This window comes from Hemiscyllium ocellatum, chromosome 9 (genome assembly GCF_020745735.1).
Source record: "Hemiscyllium ocellatum isolate sHemOce1 chromosome 9, sHemOce1.pat.X.cur, whole genome shotgun sequence".
In the NCBI taxonomy this organism is placed as follows: domain Eukaryota; kingdom Metazoa; phylum Chordata; class Chondrichthyes; order Orectolobiformes; family Hemiscylliidae; genus Hemiscyllium; species Hemiscyllium ocellatum.
The window spans coordinates 47,910,293-47,926,464 of NC_083409.1; the positions used below are offsets into that span (position 1 = coordinate 47,910,293).

The window sequence follows — 16,172 nt, forward strand, 5'->3', positions numbered from 1 at the left end:
CTTAAATGTTGCAATTGTACCAGTCTTCACCACATCCTCTGGCAGCTCATTCCATACACGTACCACCCTCCGTGAAACATTTGCCCCTTAGGTCTCTTCTATATCTTTCCTCTCTCACCCTAAACTTATGCCCTCTAGTTCTGGACTCCCTGACCCCAGGGAAAAGACTTTGCCTATTTATCCTATCCATGCCCCTCATAATTTTGTAAACCTCTATAAGATCACCCCTCAGCCTCTGACGCTCCAGGGAAAACAACCCCAGCCTGTTCAGCCTCTCCCTGTAGCTCAGATCCTCCAACCCTGGCAACATCCTTATAAATCTTTTCTGAACCCTTTCAAGTTTCACAACATCTTTCCGATAGGAAGGAGACCAGAATTGCACGCAATATTCCAACAGTGGCCTAACCAATGTCCCGTACAGCCGCAACATGACCTCCCAACTCCTGTACTCAATACTCTGACCAATAAAGGAAAGCATACCAAACGCCTTCTTCACTGTCCTATCTACCTGCGACTCCACTTTCCAAGGAGTTATGAACCTGCACTCCAAGGTCTCTTTGTTCAGCAACACTCCCTTGGACCTTACCATTAAGTGTACAAGTCCTGCTAAGATTTGCTTTCCCAAAATGCAGCATCTCGCATTTATCTGAATTAAACTCCATCTACCACTTCTCAGCCTATTGGCCCATCTGGTCCAGATCCTGTTGTAATCTGAGGTAACCCGCTTCGTTGTTCTGTACACCTCCAATTTTGGTGTCATCTGCAAACTTACTAACTGTACCTCTTATGCTCGCATCCAAATCATTTTATGTAAATGACAAAAAGTAGAGGGGCCAGCACCGATCCTTGTGGCACTCCACTGGTCACAGGCCTCCAGTCTGAAAAATAACACTCCACCACCACCCTCTGTCTTCTACCTTTGAGCCAGTTCTCTATCCAAACGGCTAGTTCTCCCTGTATTCCATGAGATCTTACCTTGCTAATCAGTCTCCCATGGGGAACCTTGTCGAACGCCTTACTGAAGTCCATATAGATCACATCTACTGCTCTGCCCTCATCAAGCTTCTTTGTTACTTCATCAAAAAACTCAATCAAGTTTGTGAGACATGATTTCCCACACATAAAGCCATGTTGACTATCCTGAATCAGTCCTTGCCTTTCCAAATACATATCTTTTTGAGGGTGGTGAGGTTCAGTGCCACCTAGATTTCATAAAGGTCTGGGTGGCTTAGCAAGCACATTGCAACGGGAACATCCATTGTGGTAACATAGCATACAACATTTGGGTATAACAGCCTAGACTTTGTAAAGAGAGATGAAAGCATGGCACTCATTATTCACTATGCTGATTGCTGCTTACTCAGGCTTCATAGCTTTCAAATAGAAACTTTGCGTCATCATTGGTTTCTGAACCAAGTTACCCCCTCCATGGGATCCCTGTGAGCAGGGCAAGGGACAACAAGGTTCCCCATTCAGACTGAAGCATCCTCACAAAGCCATGCAAGTTCTAAATTAAGAACCATAACCTAGAAATTATACATTAGGTTAAATCATATAGAGAAAGAAAGATGAAAATTGGGAAAGAAACATGGGATTAAGATAGGGAGGAAGATAAAAGAGGCACAATAAAATTAAGCTCCTGATGACCCACTAAACACATCATCGAGCTGATGCCTTGAGCTGTAAGGGAATTTATAATGACCTGATATGATATGTGGTAATTTCTGCCAAACAGCCTCTCTGGACCTGAAAATTTAAATATAAACACTTGGCTTTTCATTTCTTCAAAATTATTATTGGGAGATTTTTTTCATTTTTTTTTTAAAAGCTTTCTCAGTTTATTTGAAAAAAAAAAGAAGTGAAATTACCCATCAGCACAAGGCACTCTACGAGACGCCAGTAAAACGAAGTCTTGAAATGTACTTTCCTTGTTAACTGATGGGGCGATCACGTGATAGATGACATCATCCTCATCCACCTTTTGTATCAACTCAAATTTCCTTGGGAGGAATCATAAACCGATTAGAAGTCATAAGAGTTTATGTGCTTTTCTGCATGCAAGAAGTATACTTTAATTACTCATTTTGAAACCACAATACAAATCAAACTTGTGCAACAACCAATAGTCACAATTTTAAGTAAAACATCTAATCCCATGATTTCTTACCTTACATTCTTACTATTTAGAAACCCCACTTAGCTAAAAGGTCCTCCCCAAGGGATATTCTTAATTGCTTTACAGAATCTTCCAGCACAGGAAGAGGCCTTTCAGTTCATCAAGTTTATACCTGTTCTCGGAAACAACTATCAGCTTTGCCTCATTCTCCTGCCCTTTTTCTGTTCCCGATGAATCACTTCCCCTTTGAAAACTGGTACAGATTCTGCTTATTCTGGTCCGAACATTAGTAAAAATTATTACTCCCAACCTCTCTTTCTCCTTTTGGTTGTGATGTTAATGACTCAACTCCTTATGGAAGCATATATTTCCCTCAGCTTTCTGTATGAAAGACTATGAAGGAAAATATAAATTCACTCTTCAACGTCTGGCATACTCCAAGAGTGGAGATGGTAACAGTTTGGAATTGTGTCTTCTGTTCATTTCCCTTTTCCCTCATGAAGGCTTCTTGCTAGACTATGGTTCCCCTGTAGTATCTTTACTAAATGACAGTAGGAGCTGCCAATGTGTTTCACTGTTTCCATCTCATTCTCACCAGCTGTCTGCACATCTTTAACAGAAATGGCTGGATAGTGACCACAACTGTGAAAAAAACACTTTGAACCTCTCCTCCCGAGAGTGCGTACTGAAGTATTAACATAGTCAACGCAGCAGAGAACAGCTATCTCAGTAGAACTGGATCATATCTGAAATCTTCCTGATTTTCAGCATGGTACCCACCGCCTTAGTCAGTTTAGCTCTCACAGCAGCATTTTGCATTGTGCACAACCAGTTGCTGATTCCATTTTCGTCAATCAGACAAAATTCACTCTATATCTAGCGGAGTCCACAGGCACTACCCTAGAAGGAGTTGGGGAACAACTGGTTTCCGAGTGGTTATTCTCAGGATTAAACAATGACCTTTGCAGACCGGAGCTCCCAGTACCCCAGCTGCTTGATTCACATGCAAACTTTGCTAGGTCCTGAGCATTACGTTTATTGCCCATCCTTAGTTGATTTGTGAAGATGGCAGTGTACTGCCTTGTTGAACCACTCCATGTAGTGAAGATATTTCAATGTGCCGAAGGAAGAATCCTATGGTTTCAACCCACCAATAAATGAAGGGATGAGGATATATGAGGAAATTAGGATGGTTGTGTGACTTGGTAAATAACTCAAAGTCATTAGTGTTCCAATACATCTCCCACCCTTGTGCTTCTAGGAGATGGAAGTCACAGGTTTGGGAGGCTTTGCCAAGAAAGATTTGGTGAGTTGCTGCTGTGCTTACTGTTGGTAGTATACACTGCAGCCACTCTGTGTTGTTGGTGGAGGGGATTTTAAGGCTAGTGAATGAGATGTAGTCCAGCTGGATGGTATTGAGCATCTTCAACATTGATGCAGTTCCTTCCATCCAGGTAAGAGAAAGGCTTTGTACTACATTCATACCTGTATCCTGCAGGTAGTGGCAATGTATTGGGGGAATCAGAATGTGAGTCATTCATTGCAGAAAATCTAGACTCTCACTTGCTCTAGCAGCTACAGCATGTACATGGCTGGTCCAACTGAGTTTCTAAACAATAATGACCATCTCCCCACTCTAAAGTTGCTGATGCTCGAGGACTGAATTAAATCTCAAGGAGAGTTAGTTCAATCATCAGGTCCTGTAAAGCTGTGATCATGTGCTGTTTGGTAGTTGATGACCAATTGATGTATCACTCTGCTCTCTCAATAAGTGGAGAAATTAGATCAGATTTAATTGATTCCATCATAGGAGAGAAAAAAAAATTCTCTGTACTGCCTGGTACACTGAGTTGTATCAATATTTTCCTCTCCATTATCCTTTCTTTCACAGTCATTGATGGCCATTCTTAGTTTATACTACTCTTCTTACTGGTAGTGGGTGTCCCATTCATGTCGACGGCTCATATCAGACAGGAGCATGAAAACTTGCTTGATGTTTACAGAAACAGACATTTCTACTTTGAAGGACAGAAACTGACCTTCCTCCAGAGTGAACAGTTTGGCCTAGAAAAAGGAAATTGACATCATTTTCCAAACAGTTGGCCAAGCTGGAATTCCTTTAACTCTTTATGTTGCTGTTAGTTTAACTTGCCTTGTTCTGTGTGCAATTCAGAACCCAGTTTTGTTTTGCAGCCAACATTTTCAGTGCAGAAATGTTATTGTAGCTGAGGTAAACCTGAAACAGAAAAAAAAAGCAAACCAGTCACTTCAAGCATCAGTTGATTAAACCAGTGTGTAGCATTGACGCACTGATACTAGATTTCAGGCTTGACACCGGATTAATGCAGAATTTGCTGATCCTTGCCAGAACAATTGATTGCTGTAACTGGCTTCAGTACTCCTGAGATACCAGCAGGAGATCATAAACAAAATCAATCAGATCTACCACTCCTGACCACTATCCATGACTCTTCATTAGAAATATGGTGATGACAAGATGGGACATCACACTTTAACATCCTTTCTGGGTTATGCAACAAATTATTGGAAGGTTGTTAGCCCCATTCAGATAAGAAGGGGAGAAAATGTGAAGGGAAGACAAGCACGGAGTGGACACGCTATGCTAAAGAGGTTTAAAAATACTGGAGAGTAATGTACACATGAGGCTTGCCTGACTTCTGTTGACATGGATAGCACAACATTGTGTGAGAGCCCAGTGTTTAGAAGTCATGGATAATGGAGGGTACAACCAGGCTAATAATGAGTAAGATGAGGAAATTTTAACCTGCCTGTCAAACCATACCACCACATAAGGTTTAAGCTTCATCTGGGATATGTATAAATATGGTAGCCAGAACTGACTGAAATCCTCCTCATTAGAAATATATTCCATGGATGACTAAACTTAAACTGCTTTTTGTGAATATGCAAACCTGATCACTAATACAAAGATCAGTTAATTAAATTGGTGTTTGCCCAAAACGTTGAGCAGCAAAATTAGGACGAGCATGCTAAGATCACATCTGGTATATACAGGCAAAGAGGTAAAGCAACAGACAAAAAGACAACTGACTTGTTTACAAAAGTAAAAGGTTCACACTTCATAATTTATCTATATCAGAAAGGGAGGTTACCTGATTGCTAGGGTCCCACGGCACAGATAGTGGTACTTCAGTTTGCTTACATGAAATTATGTATTTTCTGAAAGGAAACAACAGGATTTTAAATTTCTGTAAAAAGATCTGCAAAACAGTGCATTTCTCCAGCTCAAACTCCTAATCATCTAGAGGAATTGGTAGATTTTTCCACATGACTTTTACCTAATACTCCAAGATTCTTATTAGATTTTAGCTGGTACATTAGGATCCCAGGCCCACTCAAAGCAAGTGGATTTGTTCTCAAACATTAAATGTTGGACTTGCCTCCTGGTAACGCTCTTGCCTCTGTGTCAGAAAGTCAGAGATTTAAACCTACCTCCAGTGACACAGACATATAAACCAAGGCTGAAGATGGCACCTCAGTTTAACTCAGGCAGATGTAAAACAATCACTTTTTGAAGCATAGAAGCTTCCTCTCCATCCTGCCCAAAAAGTGATTATTTAGTTTTACCTAATTGCTTTTTGTGGAATTTTATTGTGAAAATTTACCATTGTGCTTTCCAGTATTACAAGACCAATTGTGATTCAAAAGTTGGCTGTGAAACACTCACTACATCCAGACGCAATGGAAGATGCTACAATAATACAAGTTTTCTCTTCGCCCAAGTGTGGAACGGAAGATTGCATCAAAAAACCCAACACCACGGCTAATCATCACAGACTGATACTGAATCCAACAACAGACTTTTAGATTACACACTCAAGGCCGTGATGTCATGAAAGCGTACCAGCCTCCACTGATTGGTGTGTGCCATCAAAACTCAAACATTCAGGAAAAATTAGTACACTCAATTGAGATCCTGCTAAAATGCCAAACCTCAATTCAAAGGATCATGTAAGGAAATCTAATGTCAGAACAACCATGCTACATGTAAACAATTCTGGATTAATTTGCTGTAAACAGGACTTTGCCAGATGGCAAATTACACCTCTATCACTGAAAGTACAAGAATCTGAAATTAACTTAACAATATTTTTGTATTAACACACATTTATTGCATTCACACAAAGGTGGGAGGGGGACTTCTGGGATTACTGATGTTTCCAGCAGTTTCAGGTTTTAGAATATTGTAATTAACGTGAGCAAAGTTTCCTCACTTTCACAGAACAATGCATAATGTAGTCCAAGAGGCAGCATATTTACATAGCTACAAGTCCTCAATTTACTGAATAATGCCAAGTGGAAGTGGAACTCCAAATGGGATCTCAAGCTGAAATGTTGGGGTCACGAGTTCCAAGGCAGCAATGTTAACATCTGCCTCCCATTCTAAAAGACAGGATTTCCACCTTGTCCTGCTCTCTCAGATCTCACTGAGGGATTGTGGCAATTTTCAAGCTTCAAAACATAGTTGCAGTGAGAAAGAAATTTGGGAATCACCAGTATTACAGCTGCAAATTGCATAAAGCAGAAACAAATTGTTTTTATTTAGCACTTTGGATATAGAAAAACATTCCAATGTGTGTTATAAATTCAATGTACACATTAGGCTGTCAGGCCTTGAGCTGCATCAGTGGGAATCCCTATGCATTCTGTTTATCATACAATATTTATGGTACAGCTTCCCTGACCTGTACAAAATGAAATCTGAGAGCATGTTAGCAGAGGGTTAGGGTGAGAGTTTGGAGGATTAGGATTAGGATTTAGGGTGTAGGGTTAGCTTAGATCATAAGGTCGTAAGACCATAAGACACAGGAGCAGAAATTAGACCATTCAGTCCATCGAGTCTGCTCCACTATTCAATGGTTGCTAAGTTCTCAATCCCATTCCCCCACTCCCACCCCGTAACCCTTGATAGTTGAGAACTTCTCTATCTCAGTCTTAAATATACTCAATGGCCTGGCCTCCACAGCCTTCTGTGCAATGAATTCCATAGATTCACCACTCTCTGACTGAAGAAGTTTCTTCTTATCTCCATTGTAAAAGGTCTTCCCTTTACTCTAAATTTATTTGGATCACAGGCAACATTGGTTCTGTGTTCTAACAAGATATATAATGGCCCTTTCCAGTTGATTGGCAACACATACTTTATGCACCCAATGGATTTTTCTAGATGTTCATCAAGCAAATCACCACGTCAAGTTATCTTACATTGCAATGCTGAAATAATGTGTGAGAATTGCTATAATGTTCCTCATTGCAGTTCTAAAAAACATTTAATCACCAAAGGGTTGGGGTATTTGGGCTTACTAACCTGTCAAGCCTTATTTTCTTCCGTGCACTTGCTTCGCGGTATCTCCTTTCTCCATCCTATTGAAGGAAACATAGTCGGTGTTATAAAACCAATCACCTCCCAGGTGAATGCCCTTATAATGATTTTAGGCTTTTGCACATCTTGAGCCTCACCGTGGCCCCTCACCCCAGATGGTTGTCATGCCTTTAGTTACATAGATCTGGAATTCCTACTCAAAATACCTCCAACTCTTCTTCTCCCTTTCCTTCATTAAACTGGTCCTTAGAAGCCAATGCTTTGCCAGGATTTTCATCACCTTTCACAACATCTCCTTTGGCTTAGCATCTAATTTTTGATTCTGCCAAGAGAGACATTCTTCTACATGTGCTGGAGATTGTGACATTTATAGATATTTTAAAGTGATTTATTTTTAAGCTTGGATGTATGAGTTTTGAATTAGCGACCTGTAGGTTTTTGTGTGTCTGTGAGATTTAATGTCTAACCTGCAAATATTTCTGCAGCCATGGATGATACTTTTTAAACAGTTTGAGGGAGTTAGCTTTCACAACTACTGAGTTTTGTGCACATCAGGAGGGCTTATGACTGAGCAAAGTAAACAATTATGCATCAAAGGTTTCTGTGAGAAAATTCTGGAATCTCTTTTTAAAAAAGATTGAAGGAGACATCCATAACTTGAAAATAAAAGTTCTTTTTAGTTTCAGTTTTGAGAGGAGTTCTGCAGGTGTCCTTAGATGAAGATGGATGCATAAAGCAGAGCTCCCAAGAAAGGGAGAAGACAGTAAAAATAGATTATCTTGGAGAAAGGGGTTTAATTATAGTACCAGACCAGAAGTGTTTGGATAAAATTCTCAAGAACTTGTTTGAAGCTGAGATGGTTTAAACTCTGATGTGTGACAGCTCCAGGAAAAGGTTATCTAATTTTCCAGACTGAGAGGTGAAGTCAGAATTTATATATTTAGATAAGGCAAAAAGAGATTGTCATTTTCTGCTGTTCTGTGTAAGGGTGATTTTGGGTATTGTCAGGGAGTTTTTCTTTCACAGTTAATGAGAATAAATATTACCTTGCGTTTAAAAATATTTTAAGTTTGTGTTATAAGTAACTGGACTAGTTTATTCTATGTTATCTTAATTTAGTTTCATTATCTTCTGTTTATTGTTAACTTTAAATCAGCAACATTACACTTATATGCTTCAGTGAGAAAATACCTTTTAAAAACAACAAAACATGATACTATCCTTACAAATATTGTATGGAGTCAGTTAGCAGGGTGATTGTATGCAATGCAGAATGATGTCAGCAGTATGAGTTCAATTCCCACATTGGCCAAGGTGACCACAAAGGTCCTGCCTTCTCAACCTGAGGTGTGGTGGCCCTCCAATTAAACGCACCACCAGTCATAGAATCATATAGAATGGAAATGGAGTCTTAGTCCAACCCATTTGCGCCTACCAGACATCCCAATCTGACCTAGTATCATTTACCAGCATTAAAAAGCCATGTCAGTTTTCAAAACAGCCACTTTTACTGACACTAGCTTTTTTTGAAATGGAATATAAATTTCATATACTTCATATGATGGTATTTGAATTCACATCTTTGATATTATTAGTCCAGGAACATTACTGCTACATTATCATACCATGCAGTAAGTCAGTACTGACCAGATGCAAACGACTGGACACTAATGACAGGACGTCTCCAGCTGAGGCATAATTTTTACCATAATTAAACACATACCCGGTCAGCTCTATTTGCCTCTGCCTGATGCTATATTCAGTTGTCTTCCAGGAAAATGCTTAGCTTAGTTTTGAAGGCAAAGTTAGAAAGATTCATATCCTATTCTACACGCATAACAGTTAGCAAATTGGGTACAGCTTCCATTCTCAAGTGAGATCATGCATAAGCGTAGGATATACAGTCCTCACCCCTGGTTCTGGCTTAATGCGGGGCAACGTGCTGAGCTCCCCATCTTTATCGAGCATAACAAAGGTCAGAAAGGCACTGTTAATGTGTGTCTTCCATTCCCAATCTTCCTGATGGTAAGCTTCTGCACAGACACCAACTTCAAAGCTAAAAAAAAAGTGTTTTAGAAAATATATTTAGAAAAGAGGAATTTTACTGAGTTTATTATAATTTAAAATACAGAACCACACATGCTTACACTTACAAATAACAATGACCACTCAGCGTCATAGAGATGTATAGCACAGAAACAGACCCTTCGGTCCAACTCGTCCATGCTGACCAGATATCCCAACCCAATCTATTCCCACCTGCCAGCACCTGGCCCATATCCCTTCAAATCCTTCCTATTCTTATACCCATCCAAATGCCTCTTAAAGGTTGCAATTGTACTAGTCTCCACCACTTCCTCTGGCAGCTCATTCCACACATGTACCACCCTCTGCGTGAAAACGTTGCTCCTCAGGTCTCTTTTATATATTTCCCCTCTCACCCTAAACCAAGCCCTCTAGTTCTGGACTCCCCGACTTTGTCTATTTATCCTATCCATGCCCCTCATAATTTAATAAACCTCTATAAGGTCACCCCATCAGCCTCTGATGCTCCAGGGAAAACAGCCCCAGCCTGTTCAGCCTCTCCCAGCAGCTCAATCCTCCAACCCTGGCAACATCCTTGTAATCTTTTCTGAACCTTTTCAGGTTTCACAACATCTTTCCAATAGGAAGGAGACCAGAACTGCATGCAATATTCCAACAGTGGCCTAACCAATTCACTGTACAGCCGCAACATGACCTCCCAACTCCTGTACTCAATACTCTGGCGAATAAAAGAAAGCATACCAAACGCCTTCTTCACTATCCTCTCTATCTGCGACTCCACTTTCAAGGAGCTGTGAACCTGCACTCCAAGGTCTTTTTGTTCAGCAACACTCCCTTGGACCTTACCATAAAGTGTATAAGTCCTGCTAAGATTTGCTTTCTCAAAATGCTGCCCCTTGCATTTATTTGAATTAAACTCCATCTGCCACATCTCAGCCCATTGGCCCATCTGGTCAAGATTCTGTTGTAATCTGAGGTAACCTTCTTTGCTGTCCACTACACCTTCAATTTTGGTGTCATCTGCAAACTTACTAACTATACCTCTTATGCTCGCATCCAAATCATTTATATAAATGATGAAAAGAAGTGGACCCAGCACCGATCCTTGTGCACTCCACTGGTCACAAGCCTTCAATCTGAAAAACAACTCTCCACCACCACCCTCTGTCTTCTACCTTTGAGCCAGTTCTGTATCCAAATGGCTAGTTCTCCCTGTATTCCCTGAGATCTAACCTTGCTAACCAGTTTGCCATGGGAGTTCAATGCCACTCAATTCAATGCCAGGTAGCAAAATGGGAATATACTTCAAATCCTACTTATGGTTTAATATAGTCAGTTCTGCTACAATGCACATTTCTTCAACAGAAATTGCCTATAATGTGATTGAAAGGTTGAGAGCATTATTTGTAGAACGTGAACTTTCCTTACCTGTGTTGGCTATAACGTAATTCTGGTCTCACCGGTTTAAACGGTGTTGGTATTATGCAATTTTCTTATAATGTAGGTTTGCACGGAAATGGAACTATCGCGTTATATCAGAACAAACTGTAGGTTTACTTTTGGTTGGAAGGTTAAATTCTCAAATCTTCTATTTTAGTAGCAAATGACTAAAGTTGTCTCTTCGTCACCTATCCCATAAACATTTAGCCTTGCTACAGAAGTAATACCATTATTCTCTTCATGACCCAAACAGCCACTGCAACATTTTCACGTCCATTATCCACCTCTTGAGGCGCAAATGCTGTAATGCAATTGCAACAATCTCTGTATATCACACAAGTTGTTTTTCAAAAGCCAGCTCAAATAAAATGTTAACAGACAGCAGTAACTTAATCTTTGGTTTTAATACCTTTGCTAGCTACTGTAACTTTTCCATCTAATACCCTGGCTGTCATCAGATACTGTAGTTCAAACCAAACTTCATGCCAGAAAGTTCATAATCTGGATGTTGACCATTTACCACTGGATCAATAAGAAGCCTAGATTTGTTTTAATTAACGCTGTTGCCCATAAATGATTAGTGAACTTAAAGCATAATACTTTTAACATGACAAACGTTTGCTGATTAAGCCAAAAATATGTTTTATCCATCTTTCCACACAATATTACACTATTCAATTGAACTTTATAATGGGTAGAGCCCTTGTTAAGTATTAATCTGTTAAGAATACAAGATAAATTCACATAAAGCTGCGTTGTGCTATATTTTATCAGTTTTGTCCTTGAAGAGAGGTTTTTTTGGCCCTTTTCCAGGTAATTGTTTTTTTGTTTTGGAAGCACTGAATGGAAAGTAGGTTTTCATCATCCAGAAAAACGGAAACAATTTCATTAAATTTTGCAGCAAAAACATTCTCTGGTGATCAGTATTTAGGGGCCTCTTTGTATCAAAATCAATCATGCTATTCAGTTTCTCTTATTCGGAATATACTGCAAGCATAACCATTGAGAGAGCAGTCCATGCAATCAGGCAGTATATTGATAAGAGGCTGTTTCTTTGTCAACTCAAGGTCAAGTTACACAAAATGCATTTACATTGCTTCTCTATTGTAGTAAGAGATACCAAAGCACTTCACAGAAGTGAAAATAAATGTATCACATGTACAGTGCAATTGTCCAATTTGACCTCGTAACCAGCTTTCTCAACCCTCCAATCTTCAAATTTTCCAAATCTCCAATTTGTCACATAGGTGGTTCAATATGCTGTAGTGGATGTGCAGAAACTTTCTCCAGCTAAGTAAACATCAGGAAGATCAATGATATTGTCCTCAGTCCCCACTACAAAACCTGCTTCCTGGCCACTGGCTCCATTCTTCAACATGGCAACATTCTGAGACTGAATCATACCATTTGCAACTGTTGTGTCATACTCCACTGCAAGATGACCTTCTGATCACATAATCACACCATCAAGATCACTCATGTGCATTTCTGCTATATTGGTTGATTTCACCCTTGTTTTAGCTCATCTGCTACGAAACTCTTTTGCTTTCTCCAGTCTGCTACTCCACTAGTACAATGCTTGCTGGGCTAGTCTCTGACATGCCACTCTCTGTAAACTTGAGCTGATCAGAAGTCTTGATGTCTGGTTACTAACTCTTACCTAGTTGTTTTCAGCCCTAACTGGTGTGCTCTCATATCTTCATAGGATATTGATTCCACAATGCCCTGATTTTAAAATTCTCATTCTTGTTTTCAAATGCCTTCACAGCCTCACCCTTTCCAATCTCCTTAACTTCCTTCTATCTTCATATACTAGATTTCCCTTTCACTAATTTTTACAATTCAACTCAACTACATCCAGTTTTAGCATGTTCCACATTCTATTCACTCTTTCAGTAATGATGTTTGTGCTCCTAAATATAGAAACAGATTGAAACTATAATCTTCAGGTTTGGAATTGCGTATATATTAATGTTGTCTCTGCAAATAAAAGCTAATAAAGTATGTCAACTCTAAGATCCAATTCTGAACCTGGCTATCTGAAGTGGAACAATTCTATTAATTCCTTCAAACTGAAGTATCTTTCCTTTCTCTACCCTGCCAAACCTTAGTTGCATTTTGCTTGATAAGACCACATCTGGAGTAGCATGCACAACATTTAAGGATGGAGATAAATATGTTGGAGGCAGTTCAGAAAAGGTTTACCAGACTAATATCTGGAATGGACCACTTGTCTTATTGGGAAAGGTTGGACAGCCTAGACCTTTATTCATTGGAGTTTAGAAATGTAAGGTGATCTCACTCAAACATGCAAGATTCTGAGGAATCTTAACAGGATGCATGTGGGAGAATCTAGAACTGAGGATCACTGTTTAAAAATAAGGGGTCAAGAATTTAAGACAGAGATTAGGAGTATTTTTCTCTTGAGTGTCATGAGTCTTTGCTCTAAAAGGTGATAGAAGCAGAGTCCTTGAACATTTTTAAGATAAGGGGTCTTGATAAACAAGGGGATGAATGGTGACCACCTGTAGATGGGGAGTGTGGAGTAATCAGATCCACCACAATCTTACTAAATTGAGGAGCAGGCTAGAGCTGTCGAGTGGCCTGGTGCTATAAACTAATTTGTATGTTCATAGACTCGGTTCCTTTGTCCAAGTCACTTATAAATTGTTTAAAAAAAAGTTAAAGAACCAGAACAAATCCGTGACATGACTTGATACGTCTTACCATTGAGAAAGTGGCCCATTTATTCCTCCTGCCTGTTTACTGTTAGCTAGCCAATTTCAATTCCATGCCAATACGTTACTCACTTATCCACAATAATCTTTGAGGCAGCACATATCAAATGTGAGACCATCATTTAAGGAGGAATTGAGAGAGTGCAGAATTACAGACCTCTTTAGCTAATGTCAGTTGTAGGAAAAAAATTGTTAGATTCTATTGCATGGGATATGATAACTGGACATTTGGAAAAGATCAGTAATATTAGAAACAATTTGGATTTGGAACTGGAAGTCAAACATGTTAGAGTTATCTGAGAATACTACTCTGAACATTGATAAACGAGAACCAGTGAATGTGCTGCATTTGAATTTTTCAAAGGCTCGTGATCATGTTGCACACAGAAAGCTAGCAAATGAAATGAAATTACATGCAACTGGGCTAATTTAAGAGTATGAATTGAGAATTAATTTACAGATACGGTAAAAGGAATTTATTGATTCTTGGGTGGCAGGCTGTTACTAGTGCTGGCTGACGAGGACCACAGTGCTTCATTCTCAGCTGTTTACAATCTAAATAAAGAGCTGGACAATGAAGAATTGCCCTGTGAGACCACAGACAGGAACCACTCTGAACGTGTATCTATAAACACAGCAATTCTAAAATGCACACAGTTCACATTCGTTTCACATAAATGCCTGGGGAAGTCAACATAAGCAGCTTTGGTCTCACCTTGTTTTAAATGCGTTGTTAACTATTGCCTTCAAACTTATGCGATCCCCAACCTGTGAGGGTCCTCTGAAGTGGAACATATCAATGCTCTTCAGCACTGGATGCCCTTTGCAAAAGCGACTACAATGAGAGTAAAGTTGAAAACAACATAAGACCGGGAATTATTTTTTAATGGGCAAAAATGGACTGAAAGATCAGCAAAATATATGGCTTGCAATCATTCTGCTATACATATATCTTTTTCAATTAGTTGTAGCCCAACAGTACTAAAGTTTACGTAAATGGTTCCCCAGAGGAATATATTAGGGTAAGCAGAATTTAGTTGCCAAGTCTGCTATTTTCATGTAGGTTAGTACACAATATCCTACATTCATTGATCTCAGGCAGCTCACTGTAAATTGCTTTCTCCTTGCAAACGTCTCCAAAATGTTGCATAAAATTCTGAGCAAATTCATCAACTTAAGAGTTCATTGGTATGGCTAGGTATGGGAGCACATGACTTAGTTAAATTTGAAACTACAAAATTAAAAAGGTAAGTTGTTGTGTCTCACTAGGCAAGCAGATGCAAGAAATGTATTTTAATCAGCATTTTCCACAGTATCAGACAAAACTCCAGGCAAGGTAAGATTGCAGGTTTTAAAGTCTGAATGTGTGGAGTTAGATGATCCCAGGGAGTACAGCAAATGACAGTTTTATCATTGGTATAAACATCACAGAGTTTGGCAGACAGAAGAAACAATTTGTTATTATTTGCATGGAGATCTATTTTAAAAGATAAGTTTTAAATACCAGTCATTAGCTGAAAGAATTACACAAAACGACTTCATTATCAAATGATTTGAATTCCAATCACAAACTGTTCACAGTTGCTCCCAGCTTCCAATCAATTGCTTTCCAGTCAGGGTACTCCTAATCCCAGGACTGCTTTTCACATCAGGGCAATGCTACAGTTTCTGCCCTCAATCTCAAAATTAGAGATCTCAAAATTAAGTGCATATCCCAGCCTCTGGTAACAGCTCACAAAGTCAGTCTTCAATCTGAACACTACCTGTGTTCTGCAAGGTGACTGACAGAATCAGCATTTTCTTTGATAGAGAGCAAGAAATAAAATCAATCTCTCAGCTACAGAAAACACAAGACAAAGCAGCAACTCTTGTGGTATACCTGGGCTTACAAGGAAGCCTGTAGCTTAATTTCAAAATGAACCTGATCCCTCTTTCTCATCTTTTCAGAATCATAGGATTGTTATGGTACAGAAGTTCTCTCAGCCCATCATGTTTGCACCAACTCTCTGCGCATTTTGGCTTAGTGCCAATTGCCTGTTTTCCCCCCATAACCACATGAATGAATGATTATTTAAGTAGAAAGAATACCCTCTTGAATGCTTCAATGGAACCTGACTTCATCACACGGTCAGGCAATGCATTCCAAACCCAAACCACTCACTACGTGATAAAGACTTTTCTTATGCATGATTTTTTAAATAAATACACTAAAACGGCGCTGTCTGGTTCTTGAACTTTCTACAAGTGAGAACAGTTCCTCCCTCTCTGCTCTATCCAGACTCATTACAATTTTGAAAACTTCTATCAAACCCCCTTTAGCCTTCCGTCCATGAAAACAGTCCCGGGTTCTTCATTCTATGCTCATAACTACAGCTTCTTATCCCTGGAAACATTCTTATTAACTTCTGCGTGTTCTCCATTCATAACCTTCCAAAAGCATGGCACTTACAGCTGTACCCTAGCTGAG

The 16,172-nt window shown here is 39.5% G+C and overlaps 1 protein-coding gene across 2 annotated transcripts in view; it reads right to left on the minus strand.

Moving 5' to 3' along the window:
- acot11a (acyl-CoA thioesterase 11a) overlaps positions 1-16,172 on the minus strand; it is an 86,208-nt gene that overhangs the window by 8,658 nt on the left and 61,378 nt on the right. Inside the window, exons 8-14 of one of the 2 annotated variants that reach the window (XM_060830248.1) lie at positions 14,421-14,540; positions 9,393-9,537; positions 7,467-7,522; positions 5,251-5,317; positions 4,269-4,352; positions 4,047-4,180; positions 1,869-2,000 (exon numbers count right to left, since the gene is read on the minus strand). In XM_060830248.1, coding sequence (XP_060686231.1) covers positions 1,869-2,000; positions 4,047-4,180; positions 4,269-4,352; positions 5,251-5,317; positions 7,467-7,522; positions 9,393-9,537; positions 14,421-14,540 — 738 coding nt within the window. The remainder of the gene's footprint in view (positions 1-1,868; positions 2,001-4,046; positions 4,181-4,268; positions 4,353-5,250; positions 5,318-7,466; positions 7,523-9,392; positions 9,538-14,420; positions 14,541-16,172) is intronic. The other variant, XM_060830249.1, reaches the window with a different exon arrangement.